The sequence below is a fragment of the Ylistrum balloti genome, unplaced genomic scaffold (assembly GCF_031769215.1).
Source record: "Ylistrum balloti isolate Yb309-2 unplaced genomic scaffold, AGI_CSIRO_Ybal_v1 Utg369752, whole genome shotgun sequence".
Lineage (NCBI taxonomy): Eukaryota > Metazoa > Mollusca > Bivalvia > Pectinida > Pectinidae > Ylistrum > Ylistrum balloti.
The window spans coordinates 1,179,858-1,200,038 of record NW_026781955.1 but is presented as its reverse complement, the minus strand read 5'-3'; the positions used below and the strand labels follow the sequence as shown (position 1 = coordinate 1,200,038).

The window sequence follows — 20,181 nt, the reverse complement described above, 5'->3', positions numbered from 1 at the left end:
AGACATGTCAGGGTCTACAGTGTAATATGTTTGATATTGACATTATTAAGACATGTCAGGGTCTACAGTGACAAAAGTTTTATATTGACATTATTAAGACATGTCAGGGTCTGTTTGTAACTTCGAATTCTGATTAACATTCCTGTAAAGTTATTTCTCCAATGCACTTATCTGCAAACCCTTGTCCTCAAAATGAAAAATTGTCTAAAATAGTACGTATGAAGATGCTAGACTAAAAACTTAAAACTTTGTTGTAGTTGTATCTAAACTATACAGTGACCATCATATCTTATTTCATACAGATACTGATTATTTCAGTGCTATAATCTTCAATTCTTAAACAAAACGTTGTTACCATCATATCTTTCGATTCTTCAATCGTCCTTGTGGCTCCTTGCCGAAAACACATTAGCTCTTTGAATGAATAATGAAATGGTACGAATTTCTAGATACTTACAGTAATGCATTGCATATATTACAGACAACATATATTCCATTACATTTGGTTTTTTTTCGAAATATTACAATCAGAGTGCCACGATGTTAAAAACAGAAAGAATCAACTAGGAAGACGGCGGTGAGCAATATTTTCATAAAGTCGTCGGAAAAGTACAAAGGTAACATCAAATTATAGATTTTTTAAATAAAAATGCAGTTTAAACGCACATTAAAAAGCCCACGTAGTTAAACATGAAGTGATACGTACCTTTATCATAGTATATGAACACATTCTTTAAACAGAAAACCATGCGTATTTGATACGATCAATGAGCACTAAAACTGTTACCAAAATATGTATTCGAGCAAAGCAAAACGCATTCTGTTATTTTATCAGCATAATGTTAGAAAAAAACTTCATTTGTTATATTTAAGGTATACAAGTGAAATAGGGAGTATTAGGGCAAGGAAGATGGGTATATTTAAAGATTATGTTGGTGCATATAATTTCATGTTTTTTCTCATGAAATATTATACAAAATTTAATTTGCTGTTAAAGGTTTTAGTTTTAGTATGTGACTATGAGTGCTATATAGAAATATACAGTCAATGTTGAGCGAAAATTGATAGAAACCTGCTAAGCAAGAGAGGCTATATCAGTCATGAACTTTCATCTATTTTCACTTTTGCTTTGTTGTGACAGTCATGGGATTTTTTCTCTTTCGTTAATAAAATAGCATTTGAAACTATTGATATGATGTATGAATATGAGTATAAAAGAAAACGTTTTGTTTTGGAAATGCATTATTTGCCCAGTATGTAACAGACAAACCAGCAGTTTATATATAACACTATCATATCTTAACTTTAACAATAAGCAGCAACCTACAAAGTAAGCAAATAACATTAATGACTCCCAAGAATAATGTTTATCATAATTTTAGGATTTAAGACATGCATATACTAGTAATATTAGTAATTTCGTAGTTCTAAATATAAGTTTACATGTTAGGATATGTTTTGATATAAAATACCTTACTTCTGATAACAGGTTCCAATAAATTGGTTTGGTCATGGTCATGCCATAGTTGATTTCTGACGTTCAATGTAACTGACTAAGAAGTTATCAACGAACATAAAGAACTAGCAGAATCATTTAAGTGGAATGTAAAGCTTGGATATGGAAGATGTAAATAATTTGATTTTAAAAAAATGTATCAAAATGCAAAGACAAGAATGAAGGAATGAAATATAAACATTATTCGATTCGCATAGCTAATGCTCTCACATTCATCTTTCTCAAAGACAAAAATCAGCTACATCATCGCATTTTGATTTGGCTGTTAAAGACCCAATTCCGTGAATCTAAGTGAATTTGTAGTTTTTTGACAATGAGGTCATTGTTCTTGAATAACGGGTAAGGATGACACGTAAGAATCCAGGGAGCAGAGATCGTCCTGTTCAAGGAATGTATCTACTGTAGAACCGGAACTGATGTGTCTCCTGCTGGCAAATATCACCTTCTTCTTGCCCTGTCTGGATTCTGGACTCACACACACGTTCATAACTAGAGGCCCTGGACCAAAGCAAGAAAAAGACAAATGTTGTTTTTGTTGCATTTGAAAAAAAACACATTTCATTTATTACTGTTTTAAAATCATTGTTCATATTTTTCACTCCTTGTGCTTTAAAGAAACATCCAGTTCACTAGTGTTACAAATGCAATAACTGAAAGATAAATTAGCCTATATAATAATTTTACCTCCGTGTGAATGGCCTCTTTGATATCGTCCAGGGGAGACATGTACCACATGACCACCAGTTTCCAAATAACCGTTGTTTGTTTCTTCCCGACTTCCTGAACCACGGTTATAGATTGTTTCACCACCTCCAGTGGCACCCGTATTCTCGCTTCCTGTCATGTTGTGTCCAGAGTCATTACTTGCGGTCAAGTCGTTTCGAGAGCCCCCAGTTGTGATCACGTTGTTGCCCGTGCCGTCACAATCAGGTGCGTTACAACTGTGTCTGCTTCGGGTTCGCCTCGTCCGACGATAAACTGGAGGTCGGATTTCTGGATGAAATGAGTTAATTTTACCATGTTAGATTTACTCACATAAGTTGTAGGTTGGTATTTCCTTGATGTTTTTTTAAATATGACATAGCGTTCATTTGCCTTCAAACCATAATCTAAACAAAAAATATGCAAGAGAGAATGGAACAGAAGGGACACCAGAATACCACCAGATGCCACTTTAAAACAAGAACAAATAATACATTAACATCAAAGCGAGACATGACGACATCACGCACAATCGGGGGCTAAATATTTCTTTTCGGACAGTCTTCCTTTCCACTAAAAGAACATATTTAATTGCATAACAGCTATGCCTTGACTTTATGACTTTATCGAAATGTTCAGGAATATTTATCTCCGTATGATTTTCTTTCCTCGTCGTGCTCGTATATTGTTTACCGTAACCTTCATGCCGCGTTTTGATTGATACCAGCAATGACGAGCTTCAGGACAAACATAATTTACTGAATAAGAGGGCTTGTGCACCTCCACATCTAGCTTTTGACATTTCTTTCGATCAATTTGGATTTTCCTCAGTCACCTCTTAGTTTTGACATTTATGTCCATAACATCACTAAGACGAACAAACTGTAAGATGCAGTATAACTCATTTTGACATTCTTATCATATCAAAATTTGTATAAAAATGTATTATTTACTTGTGTGTCTCTCGTGCAATCTTTCATCCATCTTACCTGTAGCAAACGCTTCACTTCCACATTTGTAACATTCGCTTCCAACTTGCCATTGGCCATGTCCACTATATAAAAAGAGTTTTATAGAATGGCATTGATGTTAGTATGCCAACAAAATGACCTTTTTAACCATAAATTACTTATTATGGAGTAAAACACAATACTTTAGTCAACTAAAATTATATTGTTCACTAAACAAAGAATCTAAACTATAGTGGGAAAAGTCATGTCCAGTGATCCATTCGGTTTTGCACGAACCAAATTCTAGTTTTTTTTTGTCAGTTTCCAAAAATATTCCCCGACGGAGTTATTGAAACATTTGTTTTACTTGTGTTTTTTTGTGAGTCCAAGCAATGCAAAATTATAACGACTCAATGTTTTTACATTGAGACGTGATCATCGATTTCCAATTTGCTCTTCTGCGATTTTTTTTAGGAATTCGGAACCTGTGTGAACAAAACTAATGGTTCCTACCAACTCTGAAGAGAGGCTCCGAACGGAAGGGCAAGGTGGCGGAGAGGAGGGATGGTTGGATTGTCCGATGACATTCGAACGCGAACAGACGGCATAATGTTGTTCTGGCAATTGTTCAACTTAATTCAATCAAACATTTTCTTATATATGTAAGGTATGCTAGTATCAAAAAAGTTTAATTATAAAGCGCATTGATGATAAGTTCTACCTGAATTCATTCCCACATTCACAACTGAATATCGCCCAGCCCCATTCATTCTCAACCGGAACAGGCTCGTATTTCACATGGCAACGGTGACATTTCGATACCTGCAACAGATCAATATCAGGTTTGATATTTAAGAAGACTAATAAGGTTGGAATTCCTAGCCTTGATTGAAACTACCCTTGTCATCATATTCATGTTTGATTTCTTTTATGTAGTGTCACTTTTATGGTGTAGCCGGGGAGATTGCAGACACCACTTTAGGGTGTACACTACCTTACTTTCATATCCAAATCTCAAAGATTTAAAACATCAAGAATGAAAATAAAATTAACAATCGCTATTGGTATGTCAGGGTCTATCTAACAAAATTTGGTGGAAAGAAAAATAGGAGCAAAAAACAACAAAAAATAAATCATAATTATATAAAACAACAACAAAAAAAAATAAACTACCAGTTTCCTTTCTGGTACTTTCCTCCACCAGAATCGGTCACAGGATTCACACGAGAAAAGGCGTCTCTGAGTGGCTATTCCTTCTGCTAGGTTTCGCGCAATATTCCGATCGCTCTGGATTTCTTTTATTTCGTTCTGTTTCGGCAAAAGTAGGTAATAACATTGAAATATCATTAGAAATGCCACGCATGCTACTCTGAGCGGAGAATAATACCGCTTATCGCTCAGAATATAGAAATGCTGACTTGATTCTTAAATTTTGATATAAATCAATAAGGAAGTATCAATGGAATATATGTTGAAAAAAAATGAACATTTCTAAATGCTATCACTATGACGACCATAAAGCTTCTCCGCACTTTTCATTTACCTGTATTGTTTATACCTTCAATAGATGCAGGTTGGTGAAAATTATGGGGAAGTATTATGGTCGTCATAGTGATGTCATTCAGTAATATTATATTTCCATATGCAACATGAAGATGGACGTGTTTGATGCTAGTTATTTTGCTGGGTGGTTCCGTTGTTGTATACCTTGTTCTCATTTGAGAACGTGGCATTACTTACTTGGGTTGACCAAGGTTTACATAGCGAGTGTCGTTGATGAAGCAGAAGACCTGACTCTGCCGGAACACCTGGTCGAATTCTCCTTGTACTTTTTCAGAAGTCTCCGTGTAAATATTTCTTCTGTTCATATTTTGTGCTTGTTTAATGGAATTTGAGTTTCAGTTATGATTATGTTGCCATTGTGCTTTCAAACAGACAATACGGAAGGAACTCCAACGAAAACTAGGTAATTCTGCCCCCTCCAAAAGGGAATATGTGTGGACCTGAGGTCATGAAATTTACAATCTTGGTAAAACACCTTTGACCTTAAGACCTTTCGATCCATGAAGAGTATTTCATTCTACTATATTTGAGTGTCTTGAGGAGAGGGACCACATAATTTACAATTTTGATTTACCTTTGTCTATGGAAAGTTTCTGACAAGTTTCATTGAAATCGGTTCAGAGGTTTTCCTGAAGTCAAAATTTTTCGAACGCAGGACGGGCGACAGACGAAGTCGGACAAAAGAATATCGCAATAAGTCACCATATGTTTTTGTCTAATGTGACCTTACCACCAGGTGATACAGAATGGATCCCCCAAAAAAATCAAATGATACGCAATGACCCAGTACACACTGTGGGCAAAACATGGTCCTAACAGAAATCAAAATAATAGGAGCGAGTACTGTCAAAGAGAAAAGCAGAAAAGATAAGGAGATTGTATAGATCACAACGGGAACACGCATAAACCTACCTCTGATAGCCGTTGGATGCTCTGTCGAACAGTCGCTGGTTCATCTAGGAAAAATAGCTTTTTAGTAAATAGTAAAAATCTTTTTCTTTAACATGAGTAAACCAACACGCGTTACAGGTAATGTAACGATGTAGTAAGTGTATGAAACTGTATAATAAGATAGATAAATAATTGTGGCACAAATATTTTGTCCCGTCAACAAATGGCGAAAGTATATATAGTATGAATTATGTTTTTTTCGTAGAACACAATTAACGCTAGTCTTTACTATGATGTTGGAAAAGATGACCACAAATACATTGTAATGTTAAAGAAATATGGTAACATAAGGAAAAGTCAAACTGAATACAAAACAATTCCATATTCTTCATTTATATTAAAATTCCATGAGTGAATTCCTTTAAGTTTACGTCATTGAAAAATGGTTTTATTAATTAGTATACAAATATCACACACACACACACACACACACACACACACACACACACACACACACACACACACACACACACACATATATATATATATATATATATAAATACATACAAAATATAAACATGTAATTACTGACTTTCTTGTATAAAACTGATGACCTGTCCATCATTCCAATCATGTTCCTGAAGAAGGGTTTTAATTTCATCCTGTGTGAATCTTCCGTGGTAGAGTTCCCGTAAATTTAGTACCTGTTTGTAATAAGATGAAGATCAAGTAAATATCTATCATATTCAAGAAATGTAAAAATTCTAAAATAAAAACACATCCTTCAAAAAATGTCGACTTGTCCATATCCGAGTTTTGAGTCCAGTCAAACGAACCGATTGTAACTGGAAACTTTAAACTAAAAGAAACAGGATTCGAATCAATTTTGTCATTCTATTCGAAAGAGGAGGTTCACAATAAAAATGCCAATGCCATAAAAAGACCCCATCAAATTAGAAATCAGAACTTCAAACAACACCGGGAAAAGGAAAAATACATACTAAGATTAAACACTACCACATACTATATCATGACCAAAGAGACTTTGATGATGTGAAATTAAAGAAAAATAGATATACTGATTCTTGTACACGGATAGATAATACATTATCATCATTAGGTATTGGTTCATATAAACACTGGAGCGTTTCTGCTTGACAAGCAATGTTCGTTGCTTTTGCGAGCACATTGTTCCAGACACATTTTTGCCATACATCAGCCTTGAACAAGGCAGACAACTTCAAATCAAGAACTCAAAATACATGGTACCTGAATGATGTGCTTTCCATGGAAAATGAGCAGTTGAGGAGAGATAGGTGAACAAAGTTGAGCTTGTTTTTGTTTGAATGGTTTGAAAAGAAATGCTGCCAAATCCTAACTTTTAGCTGCTGATTCCAATGTATTACTAAGGTGAAGGACGTTACGCGAACATTTGATTCTTTAGACATACGATCCATAGAAGTAAGAAGTATTTGGCAAACTATTAAATTCAATATAGAAAATTACAAAATATTTTTGATTTATGAGAAAAGCATGTAAAAAGTCATGTGTGTAAAAGAAGCGTTCCATTTCGTTTTTTTTTTATTGTTCACAAAAGGAATGAATGGGACAAATATTTATATATATATGCCTATTAGAATGACCTGCGGAATTATATTTTGCTTGAAATGTTCACTACACCACTTTTATCTTTTGTGATAATATTAATATTTAAGAATTTTGTCTTTTATCTTTTAGTTTGTTTGTTTTTCTTTATTTTTGCTTATTTCCTTTTTTTGTCATTGTCTTTCATCGTTTAATGACCCTAATGACCTTTCATGTGTTGACGGGCCGTTAAGATCGTAAAAGTAAAATAAGTATATGTTTACTACATAGTTGTGGGGTGCAATTAAGAACATATCAAAGTACCTTTATGTGATGCAGTTTACCTATCATCCTGACCTTGATATTGACTGCTCTGTTGTCAATATTGTAAGTAAAAGTGATCACGTGATGTAATTCTGGTCCGATTTCACATTAAGATTCACTATTGATATGTTCCTGTTATCTCTATATTAATCACGTTTTAGACCTGACAGCTCGCTGCCAATACCACTCTTATCTAGAGACATCGATAGCATATCCAATACAGTAAACATTTTCAAATAAAAATTCTACTACAAAAATAAAGCTTCTAATTAACGTTACGGGGGCAAATATACCCATTGTGCACTATTTGATAAATTCAGATGCAGTTTTTATTCCATTTTCATCCATCCCCCAATCCCCAATCCCCCTCCCCCACCCCCAACCCCCTCTCTTTTCCCCCAAACAACATCGAAGACTTTAAGACGTGTCGTGGTTTTATCGAACAATGGAATTCAGTATGATAACAATATTTAATTATCTATTTCTATCTTTCATAACACCGTCTAGATGTCACTTTAATTCCTATATTTACTGTTCATGCTTTAAATTACGCTGGATCTTTTGTTAAGTCAGATAATGGAGCACCCACTGCAGTTAGTGTCAAGATACGCCTGAAAGGACAAACCTACGACATCAGGAACTCCCGCCAAGATGTCGGTCAACACGAAAGCAAAAAGAGTTCCAATACATGTTGTTGAGGTGACACGGTGCACTACTTGTCGTTGTAAACATGAGTGACCTCGATGGCAGGATCACTTTTCTTGGAAGCAGCTGTCGATGGTTATCAAGTTGAAATGATACTTTGTTTCTATTCAATCATCTTTGAGAATATATTAACGGAACATATACCTGTTTACATGTTTGGAAGAAATTTTGTGAATCTGAATGGATTTGTATCAAACCAGATCTATGTCCTGCAAAATGGCTGTCAAAGTCATAAAATTTCTGCTGTCGCCATTTGTGTGTAAATTCTGTACAAAAGTTATTTATTAAATACACCTGATCTATTCACAAACATATCTCGGTTATTCCTGTGTCAAGACTTTATATTCATACAATACACATTTACCTTTGCACGCTTACGTTACGTGTTTTCCCTGCTACCTTGTGTGGTCTATTGGCGGCGCAGTGAATATCGATTGGATATATATATTATCGCTCGAAATTAAACATGCTCTCATCTGCTGTCAGTAGAAATTAAATCAACAGGATTTATACTATTATGAATTATATTGATTTTAAAACCCCTGGTAGAAATTTAAATGTCTACCAGACTCCGAAACATTCGTACCGGCTAATGCGCCTTCTCATTTCGATTTTAACGATCTAGACTTTACTAAGTCAACTCTGAGGCTTCAAAATGTGTTCCTTTTAGCATCACTGACGAGTCCTAGAAGGACGAAACAGTTAGCATCACTGACGAGTCCTACAAGGACGAAACCGTTAGCATCACTGACGAGTCCTAGAAGGACGAAACAGTTAGCATCACTGACGAGTCCAAGAAGGACGAAACAGTTAGCATCACTGACGAGTCCTAGAAGGACGAAACAGTTAGCATCACTGACGAGTCCTACAAGGACGAAACCGTTAGCATCACTGACGAGTCCTAGAAGCACGAAACAGTGGTATAATGTCATTTATTTTACAGTTTCTAACTCCGAATTTGTATTTTATATGCTCTTCGTTAATGTGTTCCCTATACAAACACATTTTGGTGTACTTTCTTACTAACCTTACTCTCACTTATAATCATCAGGTAAGGATTTACATAAATGTTTACCTTGTATTCTTCCTTACTACAAATTAAATGTAGTTTAGTAATATAACGAAACTAGATTCTAGATAGGAACTTCTTTAGCACGAGACACATCAATGTAAACAATTGGCTATTTTTGAGGCCTCGAAATCTCCGTCGGTTATGGTTCGAACCCTACAAGGTCAATGTATGTTTATCAAGAAGCTGAATCACGGACCATCTTTTGTTTTACAATGTGTATTAGTTGATTGTTGATATCTTAATTCTCTGTACAAAGAAATACACACATGAAGTTGAAGATGTACATTGGCAATAAATTGTATACAAGGCACGCCCCCGTACAATGTACATGATGCTCCATCATCATTACGAGACCCTGGCTCAAACTGACCCCCGATTTATTACAAATCAAAGAAAATGAATTATTGGTTCTCCTATTATATTAATCATGTGTAGAAATATATTGTACAGTTCAATAAAACTCAGTCCAGATTTGTTTACTTTCACTTTCGAAATCAACAATTCCAAAAACATGGAATCTCTTTCCGGATACTACACACTAGTTAAATGTTTTTCAGTTCTCCTACCTGTTTTAGTTTTTCTTGTTGTGCTGGTTTGTCGTCTGCCATAATCACTCAAACCATTACACTTTAAAACAGATCCCAGACGGTTGTCTGTGTTCAGTGTCAGTCACCCCTATTACGTGTGTAACTGCGCACCTGATGTATTCTCTGTGTGAAGTATGTGTAGTACGTTACATCCTGGTTCGGTGTATGTGTATTACGTCACCTAACGGACAAGAAAATGATTAATTAATTCAGTAAGTAATGATTAAGAGTAGACTGCAGCTTCATCACAGCAAAATGGGCATTTTATTTATTTGCATTATTATAGAAAAGATACATTTAGCCATGATAATGCAGAAATTAGCGAGCTTGGATTAACTAGATTTATTTATAAATAAAAATATTGTACAAAAGTCACACAAGATAATAGGACCTTTCAATGCAAATTTAGACTTTTTACATAGAAATCGGGACACATTATTTACAATAACCTTGAAAGTAGCACAGTTAGAATTTATGTCATTTAAAATCATTTTGTCTATTATGTAATAGCTGATAATAATAGTACGTTTGTTTATTAGATTATATCTACAGGTATACTTGTGCTCACTGATAAAGTTGCCTAGCTAGCCAGAAAAAAATAAGGAGAGTAATCTGATAACTATACATAAACATGTAAACATATATGTTAACGTTTGTATCACGTGCTAATGTTTCTCATTATTAATCATTGCAAATCAAATGTACGTTTTATTTGTTTGTGTCTTCGTTTGTTTGCCATGCGAATTGCCCCGTCATCAGCAAGAATTATAGTAAGGCGAGGTCTACTTGCAATCACTAGTAGCTGCCTCACTGAACAACATACAGGAGATCCGTCGCCTGTAATTCAGATAAAGTGTTTAGCTCAATGACGCAAAATCAACATCACAGAACAGGCTTTCCTCGTCCCCCTTAAAAATACAAAAATGCAAAATTTAACTTCTCGAAAACATAATATCATTTACAGTATTTAGAAATGCTTCTTTCCCAGCAATATAACCACTTTTGAATGTTAACTGCCAGCAAAGCGTTGGAAATATTCTGCATATAACCTACAGCCTCCTTTCGATTTTCTGATCGACGAATCAGTTCCTCAAAAAATAATTGACTTAAAATTAATTCCAGAGAATTTTTGATCGGAACACAACCCAGTACACCCCTTCCTGCCACCCCCACCCCCCCCCACCCCCCCCCCACCCCCCCCCCCCACCCCCCCCACCCCCCCACCCCCCTCCTTTTTGATCTGATATCAACAATACACAGAGATGTTTAGCAGCTAAAGATGAGCAGGATACTGGTTTACTGTTGCCTTACGTCGTATTAACAACCAGGGACATTTAAGGATTTGAGTGTTGGAGGAAAGCCTGAGTGGGGAGCTAGTGATGAAGTCGGTCAGACGCCCCCATTTCCCCATTTAATGATATCATATAATAGATTAAAAACGTTGACACATTTTACACAATCTCTTGTTATATCATTTATTTCACATTTCATGGAATTTACATGCATCAAAAATAAAATATGAAAAAATATATTTTGACAAGTTTCAAACTCATTACGGACAAGAAACAAGCCCAGATGTTGTTTTTTTTTTCTTTTTTGGAACGCAATTTCAATATCAGTCTTTTATCACAACTAAGTTATTATCAGCAACCAAATAATTGACAAATATTGCCTTCTTATATTTACCAATGAAATGTGTAAAAATGTATTTTACAATCTCTTAAAAGTATAATATATAGAATTTAGAAATGTCAACTTTTCCTTCTTTACCCATTACAAGGTTTACTCTCTTAAAAATACATTATCTACCAAAACTCAATGTGCATTTCACAATATAACTTATAACAATCTTCTATTTCTCGTAAAAAAAAACAATAGAACGAGACGATCAAAGTGGATATTTTTATCATTCATAACTCTTGCTTTAGCCAATAATTGGTGAAAGAAACACTTTAAAAACTGATAAAACTCCTTCGATTCTGGACAAACAAAGACCGTGTGCTACAAATCTGATGCATCGGACAAACGCCTAAACCACGCCGCCACCGCGACCCCTATGTAATAGAAAACATGCCTAAACCACGCCGCCACCGCGACCCCTATGTAATAGAAAACATGCATGATTTATAAAATATACGTGTCCCCATTTAAAACAACAATGGATGATTACAACAAAACGCCCCACAGAAAGAATAGATTTGAAAAAATTGATGATGATAAATGATAATAATATTAATTATAGAGTAGATGTCACATATGTTCACTAAAAGTATATGAAATTCGTACAGTGACTATCGTAATATTTCAAAAAACTTACAATGCATGTTCGAAAAAAATTGACAATATTTAAATACGATATAAGTGGTTTACAATACAAATAACAGAAAATCTTAGGTTTCAAGCTCACCATCTTCATTAAGTTCATAATGCATTTAGTCCAAATTTTTGTGAAGAACTTTAACACTGTGTAGTTTGACATGTAAGTACAAAGATCGACAACTCTGAAATAAATATTGTTGATGTGATTTGTGTTGTAACTGATGATGTAAGCATATTGTGTGTATTGGGTAATCCATTTAACTGTAAATTGTTCCACGAAAGGACGAGCTCTCCATGAAAAGTTTTAGACACACAATCAGGTAAGTACACAACACATACTTTCATCCGATAGGTTAAATGTTATGTCATTAATATGACAACTCTCTCAGTTAAACTCATTCTGAGGGTGTAACTTGGTGTCTCCTTGAGAAACATAGCGGATTTAAGTTAACAGTGTTTTGCAATTTTAAGTCCTGAAAAATTTAGCTGTCTGATGTATCTTTCAAGTATGTGAACTATCATTCGGAGCAGTTAATTTGAATGTCCTCCATATAATTTCAAAAAATGCAAGTTCTTGCTTCTATTTTTTGAAATCAAGACCGAAAGAGAAAGTACATGAATTCCACGACAGAAAATCGGAAGTAGGATAAAAAGCAGGGTCTGTTTTCGTATAAAGCGGTTCCGGGAATACATGTACAAGGAGTGATATGACACGAAGTGGTATCTTTCTCTCAGATAAAAAAGATAGCTCTAGAAAGCGATTTGTCATCGTGAAAGCACTGTCATTTAAGGTTTTGATCGATTGAGGTTAGTACAACTGTATCAATGGATGACGGAAGTATTATAACAGTAAACAATATTTTTACTTGGAAATACTGTTTCTGATTCCTCGTGGTATTATGTTGATATTTCATGAAGCCGAATACTTCTCACTTGAAAAAAAATTGTCAATGAATACATAAAGCTGTGAAAAAGTTCTTTTTCAGTATGTAAATTATGGTGTGGAATTTTGTATTATTTATGTAGGAAAATACCTAACTGATACCCTGTCTACGTGACAAACATGGCTGCTGTTGGAAAACAAGCACAGGTATGTAAAGTTCGATAAAAATGAAGTATCATTGTTTGACGATCATGTTCCAACTGAAATAGAATATTTCAAGGTAAAAGAGTATATTGTTGTTTAGGATGTCGGCAATAAAAGAGAAATCAATGGGTTTTTTTTGTTATCAGTCTTTTGTATGATGCAAAAATTCCGACTTCACGAGAGTTCCACTTAGAGATATTTTGTGAAGATACATACCATAAGTAATTGAGTAACTAACGAAATAGTTACATACAACCGTGAGAGAGAGGGGGGAGAGAGAGGGAGAGAGGGAGAGAGAGAGGGAGAGAGAGGGGGGAGGGAGAGAGGGAGAGAGAGGGGGGAAGAGAGAGAGAGAGAGGGACGGGTGGAAGGGGGGGGGGAGGGAGGGAGGAGGAGGAGAGAGAAAACGAAAATACACTCCAGTTTTTTTTATATCTATCTTTGTACCCTTTGTCGACCCATGTGATTTATTTTTGTAGAAGATGATTTATCATTTCTCCCATTATTTAAATTTTTGAAAATGTGAAAACGTAATCTAAGTACCTGTAATACAAAAACGAAAATTTCACCAAACTTATCTTTAATTTTCTTTTTATTGAATGTTATACAAAAATGTATATTACTCGTATTGCTATGAAGAAGTTTTGCAATGGAGACAAGTCTAGATCTGACGATGGTTTCGTGTACTCAAACCAAATGTTCAGAATTGCGCTCTCTTTAGATATAATTGTGAAATCACGTTCCCAGTAAGATATATTTTCAAACTATTCTTATGATTTATTATACAAAATTGTATGTATAGATTGCAACGCTGCACAAGTTATACGGAGATAGATACGATCAGGCGGAGGCAAAATGTCTGCTCCAACACCACGACTGGGACGACCGAAAGACAATTAACTTCATACAGGAAAGTTAGTACTGTCTGTAATTACTGAACATTTAAAAAATGTTTTTCATGAAAAGGATATTTAGTTTCAATGTAGAAATAGTTGTGGCTCCGTTAACTGAACAGTTCTCCTTCGTGGTTGATAAATGGCAGTAGGCGCTTTGAATCCCTATCATTTCCTTTATGCTTCATTCTATACCAGTTTCTTCTTATCTTGTGAAAATAACCTGAATTTTTCTCTATCTTCTCCTGGTTTAAACGACATATTTTATGATAATCACTCAGTAACGAACTCTCAAGTTCACAAAGATATATATCAATATATATACACAATAAGTTTCTTGATGCAAGACTAAGTTGAAAAGGAGATGTATTGATAAACATTGCGTTTCATATCCAATGGTTTTATTTATGTGTCGTTACCTGACTTTGATATATCTCTGTTTCGAATTTTTCACAACTTTCTTCGTTTAAAAAACTGTACAATTTCAGTTCTATATGTACAATACTAGTTTACACTTGGAAGTAAACCTGGACCAGCACTAGCCCTGAAGGAAATCTTATCAGAAATTGATGAAGTATTATCTTGATTCTATGCACGAGTTTCATTAATTTACAGGTGAACCAAGTGACGTGCGCAAACTGATACTTCGACTTTTGGGGGTAATGAAACAATTCTAAACAATGTTTTAAGTATAATGCTTGCTTAATCTGCAATTTATGGAGAGATAGTTATTCATGTCTATCATTTTACTTAATTTGATAAAAAATTACAATCGAGCGACGATGAACAAAGTTAGTTTTTCCAGTACCAATTCCTTTTTTGTTTAGCAAACTAATTACTTTCTTTATATTCAATTTTCATTTAGGATGAGAATTCGGAGGTCAAGAAAGATGAAGACATGGTTAGGTCTGTTTCGAAAGGATTGACAACAGCCATGAGACAATTTGCGTGTGAACCATGTGATCAGGTCTGGTGGAGCAGTGTGCCGATCAACAAGCCGGTAATTATATATACAGGAGATGTTTTTGTTACTTCGAAAAAAATACTTATTTTCGTTCCGTTTGTACAAAATTCCGTAATTTTGATTGACATCGCTCGATCAGTATATTGTACCTACCAGAAATACAACGGACTAGATCAATTTCACTCTCTCCCAGAGTGCATTGCGGTACCCCTATAATATATTGGAATAAGACCACAATTAATTTCACTATATGTTTCATTGTAACATTAAAATTCATAACTAAGTCCCAAAGTTTCATCTGCAAATTTCCATTTCACCTGGCCAAGATCAACATCTGAGAAGCAAAATGTAAATGTTTCAACCCATCATGTTGGGCATTTTCTGGAGATCTACCTCCATGTGTGTCACAAACGTCAATTATATACATCCGGATCTGGGGTAAAGGTGAAAACAGGACTTTTTACACCGGACCCTGCAGCACAATATACATGTTCAATATGAATGATTTACACACTGACAGTTAGATTATCACATCTATAACACATCTACATCAAATTTATAGGCAAACATCCAATTCAAAGAGGCATATTATTTTTTTCCCTAATATACATACATTTTTTAGGGACTTCATTCGTGGGTACTGAACCCGGAAGTATTTAATTGTGATCTTAGTCCTATTATTATGACTGTTAAGGAACGGCAACTCTGGTAGACATTGGGTAAATCTGAGTGCTATGGGATCAGATTACGAATTATCAAGACATTGGAAACAAAACTTTTTAATTCATACTCCTGTACTTACATTGATCAGTATATACAAGAGAAGTTTGGATGAGTTCACTCATACCCTGAGAGCGGAAACATGTAAACAATGAATTAATTTTGCTTCATTATTTTCTCTTTCTTAGGCATACGAACTGTAAACAATTACAATAATAATCAGTTCGAAAATTCTCATTCGGCTTTCTATTGGATCCTGTTGTTTGATTTCCAGACAAAAATAGGATAATATAATATCAGTACATGGACAGGAGAGTTATAAATATTTCTATGCAATAAGCTGTGCCTTATAGAATTTATTGTAAGTTGTCAGATAGACATAATCTCTCAAAGTTACTTCCCTTTGTTTTACTCTGTCAGATGGTAATCTTGATAGCCGATTGGGACGACAATGATCGTTTTTAGGTTTGGTTAAAAGTCTTATATTGATTGTTCACCTTATGGATTTTTTCTTGGTTTTTAAAAAAAAACAAAAGGTCTCGAAGTGTAAACTCTGCAGATCCAAGTATGATCCAATACCCAAAGAAATGATGTGGGGTTGGGCAATATTCAAGTGTGAATGTGGCAAAGAGTTTAGGTAAGTATGTCTGTGTATATTGATTATTGATTCTATGTATACAACTGTTCTCTAATTGTGTAGGAAGCTGTAGTTGTGTCAATGAATCAGAAGACGCTTACTCTTCCGGAACCCCTGGTCTAAATCTCCTTGTAATCTTTAAGGATTTACCATGTAAATCTTTCATTTGCTCATATTTTACCCTAGTTTAAGCTAATTGGGGTTTGGATTAAGATTGTGTTTACATGTTGATATTTTCTTGTTACTTTTGCCTTAGTGTGAAGAAGTTGTTGAATATTATGTTACGATATACTGCATGGTGGTGTGTTTTGTCATGTGTTAAAAATATTGAACTCTTATACAAGCTATGGTTAATATAGTTTCATTTTTTCCCCTTTTTATTCAGTGGTTTCGGTCAGATGGGAGTGACTCGAAGTGAATGTTACAGATGTGGGAAGTCTCCTTATCCGTCCACCATCCGTCCTCCGAACAGAAGACGAACACCGAAATCAAAACAGAAACACAAGTGTGACGCCCCTGACTGTCCCGGGTGTGGTTACAAAGGCAACGGTAGGAGATTTACATATATTCTCTGTTGTGTGTGTTTTGTACGATACCACTCTTCCAGTAATAATCACAATGTTCTCTCCGTTTTCAGTGTCTAATGATTTTCGAATCGCAACTTACAGTTTTAATTTTTGATAAATGTATTTCTGGAAGGTTCCGTCCTTTGTATTATTTTGTTTAGTTTGTTTAGGCAAAGAAGATATTGAATGGTATGAGTTTGTTTCGAGGAAATTTTTCCGTCTTGAAATGACGAAAATACGAATCGTAAGAAAAAAATATCAATAAAAACCTATAATGTGACATACGCTATGTAACAGTTAAGGTATCGTGTTGTTTTCCAGTCATGAAATACACATTTCCGTGAGTAAACAGACATAAATATAGGAGGGAAAATGTCACACAAATGGTGTAATTTTCGAATCTGGAGGTACGGTATACTTCTTACAATGTGTTTATACAGGACAATGTAGGGGGGGGGGAGAGGAGGGGGGAGGGGAGCTTTTTCGTGGGTAATGGAGAATAGTGTAATAAGTAACGTTATCTTTCACGAATATGTAAGATTATTAAAATACTTTTTAATCACAGATACAGAAAATGATATGGTAAAGAAGTGTATACATCCCAGATCTAGAGAAGGAAAGGCCAAGGTCATTGTCGCCAGCCAGGCCCATGTCAGTACCGGATCAACCATATCGTCTTTCCGGGATCAAGATGAACTTTGTTCGGCAATGTACAACACTTCCCTGTCAGCTATTAGGGAAAACCTAAAGTGAAAGTCACTTGATGATACATTAAACACCGGACTGGTCACGTGATGAAACATTGGACATTGCAATAGTCATGTGATTGTGCATTTGACATCTGACTAGTCACGTGATGAAACATCGCACATCGGTGTTATTACGTCATAGAACATTACACATGGGACTTGTCACGTGATCGGATTGTGATAACTGGATTTAAACACTTGAGTTGGTATTGATATTAAATGTATGAACTTATTTGCGAGTTGGATAACACCCTAATATCCGCCCTCGATTCATCAATTTTGATTAAGAGTTAACTATTTTTAACATGTATCTTTCATTCTTTTTATCGCTTGCAATCAATACGTTAAGGAAAATCCCTGCACTAACGACACCAATTACAGAGGCAGATTTTCACATTTATGCTGTAAACAATGTCATTATTGTCGTATACATTTTATTGTAATCAAAGCTACAGCACCACTACTTTTATTTCCATAAAGATGAGGTTGATAACGTTCTGAATATGATAACAACTTGGAATGTTTTACAGATTTTACAATTCATATCAGGTACATAGAATAATTGATCCTCCTCAAGAAATGTCGATAATTGATGAATATTCTGTCAAACATTGCTATAAGTCTGGAAAAAACACTCCGTTAACTTTGTATCGATACATATTGTATATATAGAATTCACTTCAAAAATATCAGATATCGAATTGAAATAAAAAATGAAAACAAGTCCTCATTTTGCTTGTAATACATGTAAGTATGTCCTACACTAAGGAGATCTTGTTGATGATGGGACAAAGTAGTTTACCTTGTATTCTGATTTCAGTTTCGGTTATATAGAACAGTCGTCTCAATAACATACAAAAATTGGCTGGACACTTTTTGTGAGATACAGAAATATGCGATAGTGTTGTTTCTGGAAATTTATGTATAAAACGAAGTCAGTAAACAGACAGATGGACCCGTGTTTATACATGTATATCCTCGGATTTCTTATATAAAATTTGTCTTTGATATTCTAATTTACCGTTTTGAATGAATGTTTTAGTCATGTGGTGTAAATCATCATGCAATAAAATTATTTTATTAATCTTTTTGTTACAATATCCAAATGATTGGATTCATATTCGAAATGTTGAGAAGTGTGTTTAAATAAAATTTGCATCGTTTGTTAAGCTCTGTTTTATTTGCAACATAAGTATTCATTTTCTGAAAATAAATATTTATATATATTCGGATAATTGGTTTCATGCTGCATGTTTGGACCCAGTTTAAGGAATAGAATCATATTATGCAAGTATTCAGAATAAAATCCTGTGCAATTAAAAAACAAAATGAAATACTAGAATGTGGCAGTATTAAGTCAAAAACCGTATTTATATTAGTGTACAAAACATACCGGACATCATTAAAAAATGGATGCGTTCCATTCACTACCAACATTTAGACAGTATGCAATTATCCTCCACGAGAAGTCATCTAAATCCAAAATGCACACCATTTCGAACTTTCTGGAATGTCAACACATTCATAACATGGACATCCCCTTTATAGAGATGTGCTTCGCTCTAACGCCTACAAATCTGATTGGTTGGTTATTTTGAGCATGCTCTCAGGGACGCTTGACAAAATATGTAGATATCCTGCCTTATGTCAAGCTTCATACAGAATAATAAACAAAAAACTGCCAAACACATTCAAACATTACTTCTTTTAAATAATTTACACGATGAATTATTGTATTTATATAAATGAGGGTTTAACAAAATCTCGTGTCCGATTGTCACCTTTTACATAGTCTAAATACATGTCTGCCTTGCTCTCTCAAATCCATGTTTAATTATAGATCTTGTCATTTTCTATACAGGAGGATATATTGCTAATAAATTCTTTCAGATTTTCCATATATATATCTCATCATTAAATAGATAATGCTGATAAGTGTCGCCACATGCCAAGCCGGAGGCTCTAGTTAGCTGGATACGGACATTAATAGGTAGGCGATACAATCACATGACAATTGACCCGGAAATGTAACCTTCGATTGAATGTTATATTACAATTGTACAGAATATTACTATTATCTATTTATAATAACTATTAGAAACATGTGACCTTTGAAGTCATGTTACATGTTTTTAGTGTTGCTAAAACACCATCCTGAAATATACATTAGTTGATAAGTTACTGTATGATAGGACATACATTTTGCATGAAACAGCAGAGCAAGCAGAGATTTTTGATGCTCTTGGCATATGTTGACGTAACCACAGAGGAAAAAAAGAGGATTTTCCTTCAAATAGTCTAAGACTGGAAACTTTGATCATTTAGCCAAATAATTTTATCCACGTTCTTATC

The 20,181-nt window shown here is 34.7% G+C and overlaps 2 protein-coding genes across 2 annotated transcripts; one reads left to right on the top strand and one right to left on the bottom strand.

Moving 5' to 3' along the window:
• Positions 1–821: 821 nt before the first annotated feature.
• On the bottom strand, positions 822–9,987 carry LOC132543330 (shiftless antiviral inhibitor of ribosomal frameshifting protein homolog). Its single transcript, XM_060206820.1, has 8 exons — positions 9,874–9,987; positions 6,215–6,326; positions 5,644–5,687; positions 4,342–4,476; positions 3,890–3,990; positions 3,208–3,272; positions 2,201–2,509; positions 822–2,014 (listed from the first exon to the last, which is right to left on the bottom strand). The coding sequence occupies exons 1-8, from the start codon at positions 9,913–9,915 to the stop codon at positions 1,836–1,838; spliced, it is 987 nt and encodes a 328-aa protein (XP_060062803.1). The 5' UTR covers positions 9,916–9,987; the 3' UTR covers positions 822–1,835.
• Positions 9,988–12,475: 2,488 nt separating this feature from the next.
• On the top strand, positions 12,476–18,992 carry LOC132543288 (shiftless antiviral inhibitor of ribosomal frameshifting protein homolog). The gene is made up of 8 exons (XM_060206772.1): positions 12,476–12,533; positions 13,240–13,303; positions 14,103–14,214; positions 14,809–14,852; positions 15,059–15,193; positions 16,414–16,514; positions 16,900–17,063; positions 17,646–18,992. The coding sequence occupies exons 2-8, from the start codon at positions 13,277–13,279 to the stop codon at positions 17,831–17,833; spliced, it is 771 nt and encodes a 256-aa protein (XP_060062755.1). The 5' UTR covers positions 12,476–12,533; positions 13,240–13,276; the 3' UTR covers positions 17,834–18,992.
• The last annotated feature ends 1,189 nt before the right edge of the window (positions 18,993–20,181 follow it).

What these genes read in the sequence shown, in the direction of transcription:
- LOC132543330 (XM_060206820.1), bottom strand. Translation starts at nt 9,915, where the DNA reads ATGGCAGACGACAAACCAGCACAACAAGAAAAACTAAAACAG. An exon ending in GCATCCAACGGCTATCAGAG is followed by an intron (nt 4,477 to 5,643) that starts GTAGGTTTATGC and finishes TTGCCGAAACAG; the next exon opens with AACGAAATAAAAGAAATCCA. An exon ending in GAATGTGGGAATGAATTCAG is followed by an intron (nt 3,273 to 3,889) that starts GTAGAACTTATC and finishes CTTTTTATATAG; the next exon opens with TGGACATGGCCAATGGCAAG.
- LOC132543288 (XM_060206772.1), top strand. Translation starts at nt 13,277, where the DNA reads ATGGCTGCTGTTGGAAAACAAGCACAG. An exon ending in TGATACTTCGACTTTTGGGG is followed by an intron (nt 14,853 to 15,058) that starts GTAATGAAACAA and finishes ATTTTCATTTAG; the next exon opens with GATGAGAATTCGGAGGTCAA. An exon ending in GAATGTGGCAAAGAGTTTAG is followed by an intron (nt 16,515 to 16,899) that starts GTAAGTATGTCT and finishes CTTTTTATTCAG; the next exon opens with TGGTTTCGGTCAGATGGGAG.